The 16,876-nt window shown below is 35.9% G+C and overlaps 1 protein-coding gene across 11 annotated transcripts in view; it reads left to right on the top strand.

The window, feature by feature from the left end:
* The window catches only part of FUT8 (fucosyltransferase 8), a 310,024-nt gene that overhangs the window by 141,477 nt on the left and 151,671 nt on the right, over window positions 1-16,876 (top strand). For all 11 annotated transcript variants that reach the window (XM_042943536.1, XM_042943535.1, XM_042943537.1 and 8 more), the window contains one exon: window positions 10,317-10,744. In XM_042943536.1, coding sequence (XP_042799470.1) covers window positions 10,542-10,744 — 203 coding nt within the window. In that variant the 5' untranslated portion in view covers window positions 10,317-10,541. The remainder of the gene's footprint in view (window positions 1-10,316; window positions 10,745-16,876) is intronic.

The following is a 16,876-nucleotide window of genomic DNA, read 5'->3' on the forward strand; positions in this document are numbered from 1 at the left end:
TTCTAACACACATTTTCCTTATGACACAACAGTCCCACTCTAGGGTATTTACCCAAGTTAAGTGAAACCTTAAGTTCACAGAAAACTGCTTTTTTTTTTTTTTTTTTTTTTTTTTTTAATTTTTTTTTAACGTTTATTTATTTTTGAGACAGAGAGAGACAGAGCATGAACGGGGGAGGGGCAGAGAGAGAGGGAGACACAGAATCCGAAACAGGCTCCTGGCTCTGAGCCATCAGCCCAGAGCCTGATGCGGGGCTCGAACTCACGGACCGAGAGATCCTGACCTGAGCCAAAGTCGGACGCTTAACCGACTGAGCCACCCAGGCGCCCCCACAGAAAACTGCTTTTATCTTTGAAAATATTTTCACTACATAACAAAGTGTAGTTTTGCCATTTTTTTTATTTTAGCACTTTTAAAAGATGTTCGATTGTCCACTAATTTGTACTTTTTTCTAAGAAGCCCCCTGAAATTCTTTTTACCATGTTTGCATTTTTCTCTGTAATTATTTTTCCCTTCTAAATTATGATTTTATTTGTATTGTAAAATACATTGGAAATTCTGCATATGCCTATGACTAAGCTTATTTTCAGTGTACATTACTTTAAGTTGGATGACAGATTTTGTTCTGAGAAATCCTTTTTCAGGCTGAGTGCCAAAATGGGGAAATGCTGGTAGATTCCTGGCCCTGAAGGTAATGATGTAAATTGCTTTCTTACAGTGATGACGGATGACTTTTATTTGAGTTTTATACCCAAAAGTTTTCAGTTCATGATGATACAGCTCTGGTGGTAGCTGTGCAGCACCATAATATCTAACCTAGGGTTAGTGCTATAAATTGGCAGCTTTAAATTTTTCTTTTTTATCAAATCTCCTTCAGATTTTTTTTCTGAATATTTTTCTCTTTGGATAATTTTTAAAAATTAACATATAACATTATATTAATTTCAGGTGTACAATATCATGATTTGATATTTGTATATATTATGAAATGATCACCACAATAAGTCTAGTTAACATTTGTCACCATACAGTTGTTAAATTGTCTTTTCCTTGTGATGATATTTTTTATTACACTGTTTTCAAATCCACTGAACTTCTCCTCTGTAGCATCTAATCTGCTCTTTAATCTTTTCCAAGACAATTTTTAAACATTTGATTTTTTTCTTTAGTTATAGAAGTTGCATTTTTTTGTTGTGGTTTTTATTTCTTTTCCAGTTTTCAAACTTAAATCCTGGCATATATTTTTAGTAATTGTTTTAGTTTTCTTGTATGCTATCATCAGCTCTTAGGAGTTTGTTTTAAACTGACTTTCTTCGGAGTCACATTTTCCTCCTTATTGGCATCATGCTAAAAGCACAGTTTTATGGGGGTAAAAGTAATTCATAAATAATTAAGCCATATTTCTGTTAATGGGCAGTTATATTTTTTTCCAGCATGGAAATATTGGAAAAATGTTGTAAATGCATTTTGTTCATGTGTTAAAATTCCTGTAGTGGAATTTCTCATCAAAGGGCATGTTCATGTAAATATTGGATATATGATGCCATATTTCCCTTTGCACAATGTATAAGTGTATACATACTTATATTAGTTAAATAAGTACTGATTGATTTTTGAGTTTAGAACACCACCCTCTCACGAACATGGTTCATAGCAGAACAAGTCTTTGTTCTGACCCTTAGTCAGTTAGTTCTGTAGCATATTTTCATGTGCTCATCTTTTGGCCTTAGCAATAAAGTGAAGCCTCTTGAATGTAATTCTTGGAAACATCTGCACATAGTCATATGCTAAAGGAAGTGGCTATTGGTCATTTTCATATTTGTTAGAGATAAGAATAGTCCATTTGACATTGTTATGAATGGTACTGCATTTGTTGTTATTTTTAACAGAATGATTAAACTAGTTCTTTTAGAAATGTATTAGGTGGTATAGTCCATATTCAGTTTCTCACTGTATCACTCAGTATGTTGGTTGCTGCAAGAAGAGGCTTTTATGAGGTTGTTTCTGTTCAATTATTTTCCTTTGCAATTAGAATGCATTAGAATATTACCTCTTGAGGGCAGAGACTTTAGTCTGTCTTGTTCACTGCTACAATCCACTGCCTAGGACAGTGTCTTTTATATGATAGGGACTTATTAAGTATTTTTTGAGTGAATGAGTGATCGAATTACGGTGTTTTATACAGATAAAGTACCTGGTAGATTTGTTCCACGTGTTCTCTATTACAAATGATGATAAGAACCATACTATATATTTTAAAATAGGGGCGCCTGGGTGGCGCAGTCGGTTAAGCGTCCGACTTCAGCCAGGTCACGATCTCATGGTCCGTGAGTTCGAGCCCCGCGTCAGGCTCTGGGCTGACGGCTCGGAGCCTGGAGCCTGTTTCCGATTCTGTGTCTCCCTCTCTCTCTGCCCCTCCCCCGTTCATGCTCTGTCTCTCTCTGTCCCAAAACTAAATAAAAAACGTTGAAAAAAAAATTAAAAAATAAAATAAAATAAATAGAGCTTAGTATATAAATAACTACACTGAGTGAAGTAACTTATTAGAAGGTAAACTACTAACTGGTGGCACAGGAGAGTTCGTTTCAGAAATGGTCACCATAATGAACAAAGACCTTTACTCATACCATTTCTCCTATCTCAAATGTGCTCCCTTCTCTATTGCAACTGTGAAACTTCCCCTGTCTTTTCAAGATACTAAATTATCTCCTATCTCAGAAAGCCCAAAGATATCTAAATTAGATATCTTATGTTCATCCTTTCTGTTTCATATTTTGAATTACACTTTTTAAAAAATTTTGTCTCCACTATGGGATTTTTCATACTTATTTTTATTTTCTAAATTATTTGTTGCTCTGGAAGAATCCTGGCTGATACTTAATGAGATGATGGAAGTGTTCCAAATCTGTACCATTCACAGTGGTAGCCATAGGCACAAGTGGCTATTGAACGATTGAATTATGACTGAGGATACATTTATAATTTTAATTCTAATGTAAAAATTTTTTAATGTTTTATTTATTTTTGAGAGAGAGAACACTGAGCAGGGGAGGGGCAGAGAGAGAGGAGGATAGAGATCTAAAGTGGGCTTTGCGTTGACAGCAGTGAGCCTGATGTGGGTCTCGAACTCACGAACCCGTGAGATCATGACTTGAGCTGAAGTCTGCAGCTCAATCGACTGAACCACCCAGGCTTTCCATTCTAATTTAAATAATTGCATGTGGCTAGTGACAATTGAAGCAGACAGTGCAGCTCTAGGGCTTACAATATACATTTTTAAGTTCTCAGTCTAATATATAGTGAGAACTTTACTACAGTGCACTCCCATTTCCTCCCTCCTCTCCTTTTGTGTTTTGTCATATATTCTACAGATTTGTAAACCTAGTGATACATTATTGCCATTTGTGAATTAGCTATTTATTGTTATTAAGTTAAGGGAAAATATGTCGTTACTTTCTTTAGATTTTACCATTTTTGGTGCTATTTTTTTCTTTGTGTAGATCCATTATTTCTACATAGTATCCTCCTCCTCCTACTTGAAAGACTTCATTTAACTTTTTATATGTAGTGCAGTTTTGCTGGCACAGAGTATTTTTCAGCACCCTCTCCCCCCTTTTCTTCTCCTGGAAACAACTAACTTTTGGAAGATATTTTCACTGGTTGTAAGTTGACCTTCTCCCCACTCCCATTCTCCCCACCCAGTATTTTTTTTTTTTTTAATGTTTTTAACATTTATTTTTGAGAGAGAGAGACAGAGATAGAGAGACAGAGTGTGAGCTGGGGAGGGGCAGAGAGAGGGAGAGGCGGAACCTGAAGCAGGCTCTAGGCTCTGAGCTGTCAGCACAGAGCCCGATGCGGGACTCAACTAATTAGCTGTGAGATCATGACCTGACCTGAAGTCAGACTCTTAACCAACTGAGCCACCCAGGCGCCCCCTCCCTACCCAGTATTTTAAAGACGTTGCTCCATTGTCTTCTGGTTGACATTGTTTTTCATAAGAAGTATGTTCTTATTCTTTATCTGTATGTTTTTTCCCTAGCTACCTGCAAGGTTTTCTATCTTTGTTTTTCAGCAGCTTTGCCTACCTTTTAAATTTATCCTTCCAGCAGTTTTCTTCATTTCTTAGATTTGTGGTTTATCATTCATTCATTTTAGAAAATTCTCAGCTAACATCTTTTAAAATGTATTTTTTGCCTCATTTTTTATCCTCTCTGCAGCTCCAGTTACGTATGTTTCAGATCATCCTCCCACAGCTTTTGAGTTCCTTTTTTTCCCAGTCTTTTTTTCCTCTTCAGGTTTTATTTTGTATAATATCTGTGACCTCTTGTCATGTTCACTGATGCGTTTTCACTTTTGTCCAGTTTTCTTATAGGCCTGTTTAAGGTCCTCTGATATTTTATTTTTGTTTATTTGGTATTTCATCTGCTGAATCCATTAATTCATGTATGTTGTCCACATTTATCACAGATTTTTTAATGTTTAGTTATAATTATTCTAAATTTTCTGTCTGGTAGTTCTAACATCTAGTTCATTTATGATTCTGGTTCTGGTGTTTGCTTTATCTCTTGAAAATGGTTTGTTACATCTTGCTTTTTTTTTTTTTTTTTATGTCTCATGATTTATGTTGCATGCCAGACATTTTAAGGACAGAGCAGTAAAGACTGAGGTGAATGGTTATGCCCAGAAATGGGCAAATTTCTTCTTTGAGGCTGTTTGTTTATGTATGGAGGGGGATGGGGTCATTCCAGTCAGTGATTGAATTGTTGTTTTTGCAGTTGTTCCCTTCACTGAATCAGAGACTTAAAACTCTTGGAGTAGTCGAATGCTGCTACCTTATTCTTGGTGTGGGGACTTGGAGTGCCAAGATTGTTTGCTCAATATTCTAGTACATCCTTAGCCTTTAGCATGTCATTGGATGCCTGCATCACAAGATGATCTCTCTCAGTGTTCTTTGTAATTTTTGATTAGTTGTTGGAGAGTGTGAACTTTATATTGTTGACTGTATTTTGTTGTCTTTCTTGAAAGAATTTGATAGACATTTAATTTACTTTTGGATCACCTTGGTCCTTTTGTAGCTTGTTTTTAAGTTTTGTTATAGCTTTTGTCAGCCTAATCTTTATTCTATGGCTGGAGTCATTAAACTTTTGACTCATGAGCTAAAGCTGGTCGACAGAGTGTTTTTGTATAGCTTTTTAGCTAAAATTGGATTTTACATTCTTAAAGGGCTATAAAGAAATAAAAAATAAAAACAAAAATATATGGTAGAGACTGTATGTGTTGCACATAGCTTGTGATATTTATTATCTTGCTCTTTAGAGACAATTTTCTGATCCCTACTCTACGGCTTACTTAACTTTAACTTCTAAGATGTTTTATTTCTTGGCTTTCTGCTGAATGCCCTAGATTTTCTATGTGGCATTTTCATTTTCTTTGGGTGGGACTCCTAGGTTTCCCCCTTTATACGATCTCTGAGAGATGTTCATTTTTCAGTTACCTAGTATTTGATTTTTCTTTCCTTGATAATTGTTCTTTGCCAGCCTTGTGAGACTTCTGCATGTAGAGCTTAGTATCTAGCCAAAGACTAAAGGATCACTTATGCCAATTTTTGGATCCTTTTCTCTGGGCAAGTCCCTCCTCTTTAATATACTGACTTGTAGATCCTCTCCCCTTAGACTTTTAAACTGTAGTCTCTATCTTATCACCTCAGGAAGATAGCTGTGCTTTGCCTGGGTTCTCCCCTTTTGTGGGGGTGTTCAGTAAATTTTAGGCAGAAAGCTGGAGTAATTATAGGGCTTACCTTTGATTGTTAATCTCATCTCAGGCATCACAGTCTTGCCCGACCATTGCCCAATCTCTGAAAACAGTTTTTCTGAATATTTAGGTTTTCTAGTTGTTTACGTGTGAGGGCAAATCTAGTACTAGTTATTCTGACATTGTTGGAAGTGGAACTCTGTTTAGCAAACATTAAGAAAAATGGCCTTTACACTTTTAGTATGGTATAAAACTAAGCTATAAATTGAGTTTAACTTTTATGGTATTTGTAAGATGTGTTAGCAGGATATATAAGAAAATGTGATTAAGATTCAATTCTGTCTGGTATCTGGAATGCCTACTCCGTGCCTTAGACTTTGGACAACTTGCTGTGAACAGAAAGAATAACACATGAACTGAAGACCAGGCATTCAGCCCCAGTAGGAAGTTGGCATGTATATTAATTATCTATTGTTACATAACAAATTGCCCTAAGACTGAGTGGTTTAAAACAGTTATTATCTGCTGGCCAAGAATCTGGGCATGGCTTAGCTAGATCATCTGGCTTATGGTCTTTCAAAAGCCTGAAATCAAAATGTGAACCAAGCTGTAGTCACATCAAAGTTTGACAGGTGCAGGATCCATTTCCAGGCATACTCATGTGGTCGTTGGCAGATTCAGTTCCATTCCACATGGGCCTTTTCAAATGGCAGCATCAAAGTAAACAAGAAGAGAGAATGTGAGCAAGAAAGAAATATCAGTGTTTTGTAAACTTATCTCAGAAGTGAAATCATATCACTTTGCTGTATTCTATCTAAGAAGTAAGTCACTAGGTCCAGCCCACATTCAGGAGGTGGAGATTACACAGGGCATGAATACAGGACACCGGGATCATTGGCAGCTATTTTAGAAACTGCCTATAATAATATATGGTATATAAATTATACAAAATATTATAAATGAGTCTAAAATAATGTAACAGCATTAACATATGTAGCATAAGAAAAATTCACTAGTGATATGCTAACTGCTTCCCAAGATTATTTTGTCTACGCCTCTTTTAGTATTCTGTGGGAGAGGTAGTATGTATTATATCCATTTTACAGAAAAAGAAATTGAACTTCAGTAAGGTTACCTAGCTGTGATATAGCAGAACAACACCCTAGTCTAGGCTTTGCCTTCTAGGCTTTGCCTATTCTAGTACCCATATTTTTTAATCTCCATATTGTATCAGCATTAAAATAGTATTACCTTTTATTGAGCACCTCTTATGGGCCCAGCATTATAGTAAGTGCATTATATATTAACGCCATCTAAGCCTCAGAGCAACTTTATTAAAGCTCTCAGTTTTACTGATTATATACTTTAGCTTTCAGATTCAAGAAATTACTTTGAAAAATTACATATATATTTTTTTGTTTCAGAGACATTAAGCAAATGTAACCCAAAGAATCTCTGTAAATACAAAAAAAAAAAAAAAAATCATTTAAATACCCATTACCTTAAAAAAAAAAGTGGTATCACTAATTAAATAAATTTGTGTAAGGAAGCCTGACACATTTCAATCCACTTAATATTCTGAAAAAAAAAATATATATATATATATTCTGCAGATGAAAGGTGGTATGTGAATCTCAAATAAGAATGAATTAATAAATACTTAACCCACTCCTAGAAGAAATCTCAACAAACACTACTATACAAATTTTAGTCAGAAATTAGCTCATGTAGTTAATGTTGAAATCTTTCTTACTAATAAATTTGAAATATTTTCACTAATATTGAGAAAATCATTTTCTCATGTTTGAAAGGTAACCATAAGTTGATGTTATGGCCTTTTAGACCAATATATTGTAATTTTTTTAATATTTATTTACTTTTGAGAGAAAGAGAGACAGATAGAAGTGTAAGCAGGGGAGGGGCAGAGAGAGAGGGAGACACAGAATCCAAGGCAGGCTCCAGGCTCTGAGCTGTCAGCACAGAGCCCAACGCGGGGCTCGAGCTCACAGACCGCAAGATCATGACCTGAGCCGAAGTTGGATGCTTGACTGTCTGAGCCACCCAGGTGCCCCGTAGACCAATATATTTTAAATATTTGAGGGCGTCTTGTGAGACATGTGTTGATAATAATAAATCCTAAAGCTTATGGATGTCTTTTATTTTTGAACTGTTTTCCTCATAATAGCACTGTCTTACTTTCTACATTCAGATTCGCTTTCTTAAGTGGAGTATAAAATGGCACCTGAGGCTAATGTGCATGAATTGTGTAATATATCCTACTACCATACGTCATGTATGATATCCTTCACTCATTCACTTATTTATCCAAAAATTTTATTAGTACCTACTAAGGGTCAAATACTGCTCTAAGTACTTAGAATACATCAGTGAACAAAATGGAGAAATATCATGGAGTTTACATTTTAACAGACATAGTTCATAGTTCAAACAATAGGCAGTAAACACAGTAAGGAAGCAGGCATTCATTATGGATAGGGCAAAAAATTCTATACCAACTTTTAAGCCATGCTAAGGAAAATTACATAGAAAACTACTTGATGTTCAGCTTGGCATGTTTTTTCTGATTTAATGTTTAAATACTAGCCAAGAACAATAAAATTGGGAAGCTTTCTCTTCCAAAAACAGAATGCAGGGGTGCCTGGATGGCTGTGTCAGTTAAGCATCCAGCTTTTGATTTTGGCTCAGATCATGATCTTATGGTTCCCGAGATTGAGCCCCGCATCAGGCTCTGGGTTGACATAATGGAACCTGCTTGGGATTCTCTCTCCCTCTCTCTCTGCCTCTCCCCCACTCACGCTTACATGCTCGTGCGCTCTCTCAAAATAAATAAATAAACTTAAAAGAAAAGTGCAAATGATGCTATTAAGAAAATGACCATGTTTTGCTCCTACAACAATTTTTTTAAAAAGCTTTTATTTATTTTTGAGAGAGAGAGAGACAGAGCATGAGTAGGGGAGGGGCAGAGAGAGACACACAGAATCTGAAGAAGGCTCCAGGCTCTGAGATGTCAGCATGGAGCCTAACATGGGGCTCGAACCCACGAACTGTGAGATCATGACCTGATCTGAAGTCGGATGCTTAACCAACTGAGCCACCCAGGTGCCCCATCTCCTAAAACAATTTTTGATGAGTTTTTACAACTTCTGTAATGTCAATATTACTACATTGTAAAATGTGGTAATTTAATATTTTGGTTATTTTTGATGATGGTTTATAAGAATTTAAGGTATTTTATGTAACAAGATTTATGTTTCTGTAGACTTCTGTTTCTATTTGAGTTATTATAGTTTTGCTGGCTTTGAAAAATTATAATTTTTAATTGTAATTTTAATAAAATGTCATAACACATCTTTTTATTGTTATTTAAATGATGTCTTTAGAAAGCTATCTTCTCTTTTGTTTATCACAGTTATGTTTCTAAGTTAACTTTTGCTATGAAGGGAAAGATTAAAAAAATTAATATCTTATTGGTATAGTTTGGAATTAACTAGACTATATTATGGATTCAGCATATGGTATAACAACAATTTACAATGTTGCATATATTGTCACCCACAATATTATTAACTCAGATTTAATAGCTTCTTTTGTTGACTTACTGAATTAAATCCATACCTTAAACCATCAGTGGATTCATTTTTTAATTTGCTTTTTAACTAGGAAACCCTGAATACCTGTATTTTTCTATATAGCATGAAAAGTAGGCATCATATGACTGATCTTTGATCTGCCTATAATTTTTTTCTTGGGGAAAAAACTGTTTTGTTTCTAAAGGGGATTCTAAGCCAGATGATAAAGTGACAAATGAAACCCACAGCCACGCCTGAGAAAGTATGTGCACTTATAATTAAGATGCACAGTGACTAAGATATAATTGGTATAGGCTTATGTTGCAATTATTGGTATTTTTTAATAAATTGAGGAACGGATAATCTAGCCTAATCTTTATGAGCCTTTGCTTGTGATATATGGAGTGGTTACCTGCTACTTAATGGCTGTGATAACCTTTGCTTATTAGCTAACATACACATCACTTTTAGAATTTATCAGTGACACTCTGCCTGTCACCTGCAGGGTTAAGTAGTATAAAGGCAGTTGAGTAGTGAGATGGAGGGGGATGGAGTCAAGATCTTACAGGAATGAATTCACTCATACAGAGAACATGTTTCTGTTTGAGTTAATGGAAACATTAGACCAAAATATGTAGTTGAATACATTTTGTTTGGTTTTGATTGCTTATTCAAAGATACAGTCTTTTGATCTCCATATATGATCTATTGACAATGATGTATGAAGGAAAAGTGATGATGGCACTTAGAGGACTTTCAAGCTTAGAGCTAATTAATTAATCTGGTAGAGCCCTAGTATATATACATAGTTGATTTAATAGGCAAATATGAAAGCTTTTGCCTTTTACTTATTATTAGGCAGTTAGGTTATCTGCCAGTCAACACCAGAGTGTTTCCTCCAACTCCATGAATCTCAGCATATGCTATTTACCATATCCTAAATAATTTAAATACGTTTCTTACTCTTTCCACAGCATGTAGAGTCCATGAAGCACAAGACAGTAAAGCTTCTTACTCATACCACCAGGAGGATCTCCTTGAAAGATTCACTACAGGACTACCAGAGACACAAATTCTCTGAAGCATGATGTGTTGAAACAACAAAAGGCTACTGCTTATGCACTAGCTACAAACAGACTTAAGATGTTTCCAATTCTTTGAGCTCCGGGAAGCCAGGGGAGTGAGTTGAAAATCTGAAAATGCGGCCATGGACTGGTTCCTGGCGTTGGATTATGCTCATTCTTTTTGCCTGGGGGACCTTGCTGTTTTATATAGGTGGTCACTTGGTACGAGATAATGACCACCCTGATCACTCTAGCCGAGAACTGTCCAAGATTCTGGCAAAGCTTGAACGCTTAAAACAGCAAAATGAAGATTTGAGGCGAATGGCTGAATCTCTCCGGTAGGTTCTGAAAATGAAGGAAGAATGATGAAGTATTGTACTTTGTTTTTAGTTTCAGGGCTTCATTCATCGATTAAAAAATACTTAATGATTTTTTTAAACTGTTTTTGTAAAAATTTAAATATTTTAGTGAGATACTTTTTATACCAATTCTATATAAATAGAGAATTTCTTCATAGTATCAAAACTTATTTTGCACATAGATTTTAATATAGAAAAACCATGCCATTTAATTTATGTTTTTATACTTCATTTATAGTTGTCTTCAGCATTTTGAATAATTTTGATACATTAAATACAAACTTTGTATGATTTAAATTAGCACATATTAAAATTTTTATTATATGGACTATAACAATGACATTTATAATAATTGGGAGGCTGAGTCAGTCTAAATATAACTTATTAAAATGAAGAAACAAAAATTCATCATTAAATAAAACAACTGGATCTGGAACCTAGGGAATTGTTATTGTTACTGCTTCTAGTCTATTAAAAAATGTGCCATGTATGTTGGAAGGCATCACCTGTTAGGAAATACAAAATCTTGTATTTTCAGGGAACAAATAATTCCTAAATTCTAGTTCCTCTGCTTTATATATGAAGGTGATTATGTGTTTAGTGCCTGCTGTCTCTCAAGCTAGAATTTGAAGATTTGAGATGAAGAGTCATTACTCTAGAGTTGGTAATTGACCCTAAGAGAGGTAGTGTAGAGAAAAAGAGGACAGAATTCATTCCCTTTTGAGAAAGATACATTGAGGAGTAGAAGGTGAAAGCATCCTACTGTGCATAGAGCCTTCAGAGCAGATGGGGAAGGAGAGAGGGAGAATGCTAGGGTGTGGAAGCTGAGTAGCAGTCTGTGAAAAAAGAATGTAGTTGGCAGAGTCACATGCTTTTGGAGCTTGAGGGAAGACTTCTATGGTTCTCTGATTCCCCTACCTCCCCACTGCCACTGCTCGTGCACTTTCTTTGGAACTCACTTCTTTCTCTCAACTTTTTTCTTCACCATAATATTATTTTTGGTCCTTTTATGTTCTATGGAAGAAAATGCTAGGTTTTAAGAATTTTATACAATGAATGAAAAATTATTCCTGTCATTTGTAGAAGTAGTACCATGCGGTAAAATACAAAGTAATTAGGGATTAGAAAGTGGACAGAGAACTTCTTGCATTTATATATGCTTTTATTTCCTTTTGGGCGGGAGCCTGGGAGTATCATGGAGAAGGTGATCCCTCAATAGAGTCTTACTCAGTCATTTGTTATGAGAATCAAAGGTTGATAATTTATTTTATTTTATTTTTTTAAATTTTTTTTTTTAACGTTTATTTATTTTTGAGACAGAGAGAGACAGAGCATGAACGGGGGAGGGTCACAGAGAGAAGGAGACACAGAATCCGAAACAGGCTCCAGGCTCTGAGCTGTCAGCACAGAGCCCGACGCGGGGCTGAACCCACGGACCGTGAGATCATGACCTGAGCCGAAGTCGGACGCTTAACCGACTGAGCCACCCAGGCGCCCCAAAGGTTGATAATTTAGAGGTTAATAATAATAGCTATCATTTATCAAGTTTATCATGTGCCAGGTACTGCACCAAGGGCTTTGCGTGGATTATCTCATTAAATTTCATAAATTTCTTTATGAGATGCTGGTACTATTTTTATAACCATTTTACAGATGAGGTATGAAAGGGATATTAAGTAATTTAATTTTTCCCAAAGTTATACTTTCCACAAGTGGTGGAGCTTACTTTGCTTCCTAGCAGTATGACCTGAAAGTCTGGACTCTGATGAAATGTGTTGCCTCTGCGAATAGAAACCAGAGAGAAGTCACTGATTCAGAAATCTCAACTAAAATCTCATGTAGGAGATCGCCAAGAGTAGATGCTGGGCTAATTTGGGATATGCTTTGATTGTAGTAAAATCTTATTCTACATCCTGGGAATCATTGCTCCTCGGAAAAGATTTTGCTTCTTAACAATTTAGGCTCGTAAGTAATTGATTGTTTTTCTCCTCATTCCAACTTCAATACTGATACTTCAGTTGGTTTATTTCTGACTGCCAAGTATTTTGTTTGTGTTGTATGAAAGAAAGCTTGCCTCTAATAATAGTTGTTTCTTCTGTGGAGTGATCTTTGGGTTTTTGTAAGCCACTTTATTTATATTCATTTGTGTTGAAATTAAATTCTCAACTACTGTGTTCAAATGTAGAGACAACTAAGAGCTGAGACAGTACGTCATGCTTTAATATTGTAAATATAATCTGAAAACACGGTTTGAGTTAGTTTTTATAGAGAGAGCTGTAATTTTAGGAAAATAAATAAGTAATTATTTTCCCTCATTAGGGACAAAAACCTCCTCAGGTCTTTCCATCAACTTTACGGGTAGGGACATTTGTGTTTTAGCTAGAGGGATTCCATTTTAGAAACCCTGGCATGAAAGGAAGAACAGTAGATGTGCTACTGGTGTTGGTGTTTTTTCCCCCTCTCATTGTAACATTTTGTACCCAATTTGCTATGTCTTTTTCTTATTAAAAAAAAAAAAAAATGTGTTCATAAGCTAGACCAAAAAGGAGTAATTCATATGTCTGTAAAACTAGGTCATTTCTTTCAGATGAGGCATATGGATTGGGTTTGGAAAGCAACTCAGAAGCTTGAAATTACAATTTTTCAGATTTAGGACACTAGTTTTAAAAACATCTAACCAGTTCTTCAGCTAGAATTTGATAATTTTGTTGATTGTACTACATATTTAGGAAAATAATTTAAAAATCATTATTCTGAGGGATACAAATGTTTATGCACAAAGTTTGGGAGGTTGGGGTGTGTGTGTGTGTGTGTGTGTGTGTCTAATACTGACTTATTGATGAATAATTTTTATACATTAAATTTTTTTTTTTTTTTTTTTTTAGCACATAGGTGTATGAATTGTGGCAAATACTTACAGTTGTGTAACTACCACCACAATCAAATTATAGAAGAATTCTACCTCCCACCAGAATTCTGTTGTGCCCATTTGTGGTCAAATTCTAGCCTTACCTTCTGTCCCTAATACCCACTGATCTGTTTTCTCTCCTGCATTTTATTCTGTTCCTAAGTAGAATAATGTGGTTTGTCTCCTTTTGTATCTTTTTTTAAAAAAATTTTTTAAAAATGTTTATTTATTTTTGAGACAGAGAGACACAGAGCATGAACAGGGGAGGGTCAGAGAGAGAGGGAGACACAGAATCTGAAGCAGCCTCCAGGCTCTGAGCTGTCAGCATAGAGCCTGACGCGGGGATCGAACTCACGGACTGTGAGATCATGACCAGAGCCGAAGTCGGATGCTTAACCGACTGAGCCACCCAGGCGCCCCTGTATCTTTTTTTTTTTTCATTTAGTATAATGTACTTGGGATTCATTAATGTTATTGTGTGTATTGGTAGTTTTTTTTCTTTCTCCTGAGTATTATTTTAATTCCTTTTTATTTTTTTATTTAAAAAAAAATTTTTTTTTTTCTAATGTTTATTTATTTTTGAGAGAGACAGAGACAGAATGCGAGTGGGTTAGGGGCACAGAAAGAGGGAGACACAGAATCTGAAGCAGGCTCCAGGCTCCGAGCCATCAGCACAGAGCCCGGTGTGGGGCTCGAACTCACAGAGTTGTGAAATCATGACCTGAGCCAAAGTCAGACGCTCAACCGACTGAGCCACCCAGGTGCCCCTTAATTCCTTTTTAATACTGAGTAGTATTCGACAGTATTGATGTATCACAGTATTGTTGTCTTTTTTTTTTTTTTTTTATGTATTGACCAGTTAAAGGATGTTAGGGTTGTTTTTGTTTTTGGACAATTATGAACAAAGCTGTTATAACATTTGCTCTATAGCTCTTTGCAGGAACATAAGTTTTTATTTCTCTCGGGTACATATCTAGGAGTGGGGTGGCTGGGTCATTTGAGTGCATTTTTAATTTTTTAAGAAGTTGCCCAAATGTTTTTCAGTTTATCTGCATTGTTTTGCATTCTTACCAACAATGCTTGGGAGTTCCAGTTGCTCTCACTTTTAGCACTTGCTATTGTTAGTTATTTTTATTTTAGCTGTTTTAACAGAAATGTAGTATTATCTCACTGTAGCTTCAACTTGCATTTCTTTTTTTTTTCTTTAATGTTCATTTATTTATTTATTTATTTATTTTTTAAATTTTTTTAACGTTTATTTATTTTTGAGACAGAGAGAGACACAGCATGAACAGGGGAGGGGCAGAGAGAGAGGGAGACACAGAATCGGAAGCAAGCTCCAGGCTCTGAGCCATCAGCCCAGAGCCCGACGCGGGGCTCGAACTTGCAGACCACGAGATCCTGACCTGAGCCGAAGTTGGACGCTTAACCGACTGAGCCACCCAGGCGCCCCAATGTTTATTTATTTTGAGAGAGATACAGAGCACTAGTGGGGGAGGGGCAGAGAGAAGGGGAAAGAGGAAGAATCGCAAGCAGGCTCTGTGCTCTCAGTGCAAAGCCTGATGCAGGCCGAACTTATGACCTATGAGATCATGACCTCAGCCAAAATCAAGAGTCTGATGCTCCATGGACTGAGCTACCCAGCTGCCCCTCAGTTTGCATTTCTATCATGGCTAATGATGTTGAACATTTTTTTCATGTGCTTAATTGCCATTCTTCTGTGAGGTGTCTGTTCACATTTGTTACCTATTTTTTAAAAGCTGAGGTTTTGTATTAAAGTTTGTTTTCTTACTGCATTCTTTTTAAAAATTGGGTTTATATACAACGTAAAATTATGTGTATACACACACACACACACACACACACACACGCACAAACATATATGTAATATAAGATAAAGTAAAAACCCAGTGACTTAAAACAAAATTTCATTAAGTTGTCCTCAACTGGGTTGTCTTTCTAATCTGGGGTTGCTCTTGTGGTTTCTACATTGTGGTAAGGCAGTCCAGATGACCTCACTCATTAGCTGGGGTCGTCAGTTGCTCCCTTCCATGTAGCTTTTCCAGCAGGATAGTCCAGGTGTCTTACATAGTAGTGTTCCAAGAGGGCAAGAGCAGAAAAAGGCCAAGTATCCAAAGTCACACAGTGTCCCTTCTGCCACCTTCTACTAGTGTATGCAAGTGAAAGGGACACTCCATATTCAGGGCAGAGAAAGAGGAACTGCAAAGAATGTGTAGCCATATTTAACCCACAATTCTCCTTTCCAGAAGTACTAGAGTAAGTCAAATCATCGTGGTTCTGACACGATGTGAGTTTAGTTTAGACTTTGTTGGTAGTAATAGGGAGGTATGGTTGGATTTTTAGCAGAGGAATGACACATTGAAAATGGTTGAGTAAGATTTAGATTTTCAGGTGAATTTGGGGCATGTGCCTCATTGGAATGAAATTAACTAGGAAACATAGTATTAATCTACACATGAGGTGATACTGACCTAGATTAAATTAATGATTGAATTTTTTGGTTTGGGAACCAATGTACATCTGCTTATTTTCCCATGTTTTCTCTGTGCTCTTACTTGTCTTTCTGCAGACATGGCTTTCTTACTTGTTAATTGCCAGCATGTTAGGTAAATATGTCATAGTCTTTCTTTTAAAAACTTAGAGATCATCACTTTCTTAGCCTGCCATTCTATAGGAATGCCTTTACATGCTTCATGTTTGTTTTATCTCAACCTTTAATAATATGAAATTACTGTCGGTTCACAGAATTTTTGCTTCTTGGAATTTGAATCTGCCACATTGCCTCTCAGTCATGGTTGACATTTAGCAGAAAATACCTAGAAAATTATTGAAACTTGTTCAAAAGCCCTTGAGCAGTGCACCATAAGTAGGCCAGATGTTGCAACTGGACAGAACTTGTAAAATCTAAAGAGTACTTAATTGACAGCTTTCCTTTTAACTTAATTCATTTTTGTTCTAGGTCCATTTATTTTTGAGATTACAACTTAAAGAAAATTCAAATGTGACTTTGTGACCTACTAATAAGGTTGTTTGTTTGATTCAGGAAAACAGAAGAAATTTCTTCTGGAATTTAGATGCTAGCTGTAAACTATACATTTACAAACCACAAAGAATGTATAATTAATTTAGGGATTATCTGTTTTTCTGAGCTATGCAGTAATTTTCCCAGATGGATTAGAGCC

Source organism: Panthera leo, chromosome B3, assembly GCF_018350215.1.
Source record: "Panthera leo isolate Ple1 chromosome B3, P.leo_Ple1_pat1.1, whole genome shotgun sequence".
Taxonomy (NCBI): Eukaryota; Metazoa; Chordata; class Mammalia; order Carnivora; family Felidae; genus Panthera; species Panthera leo.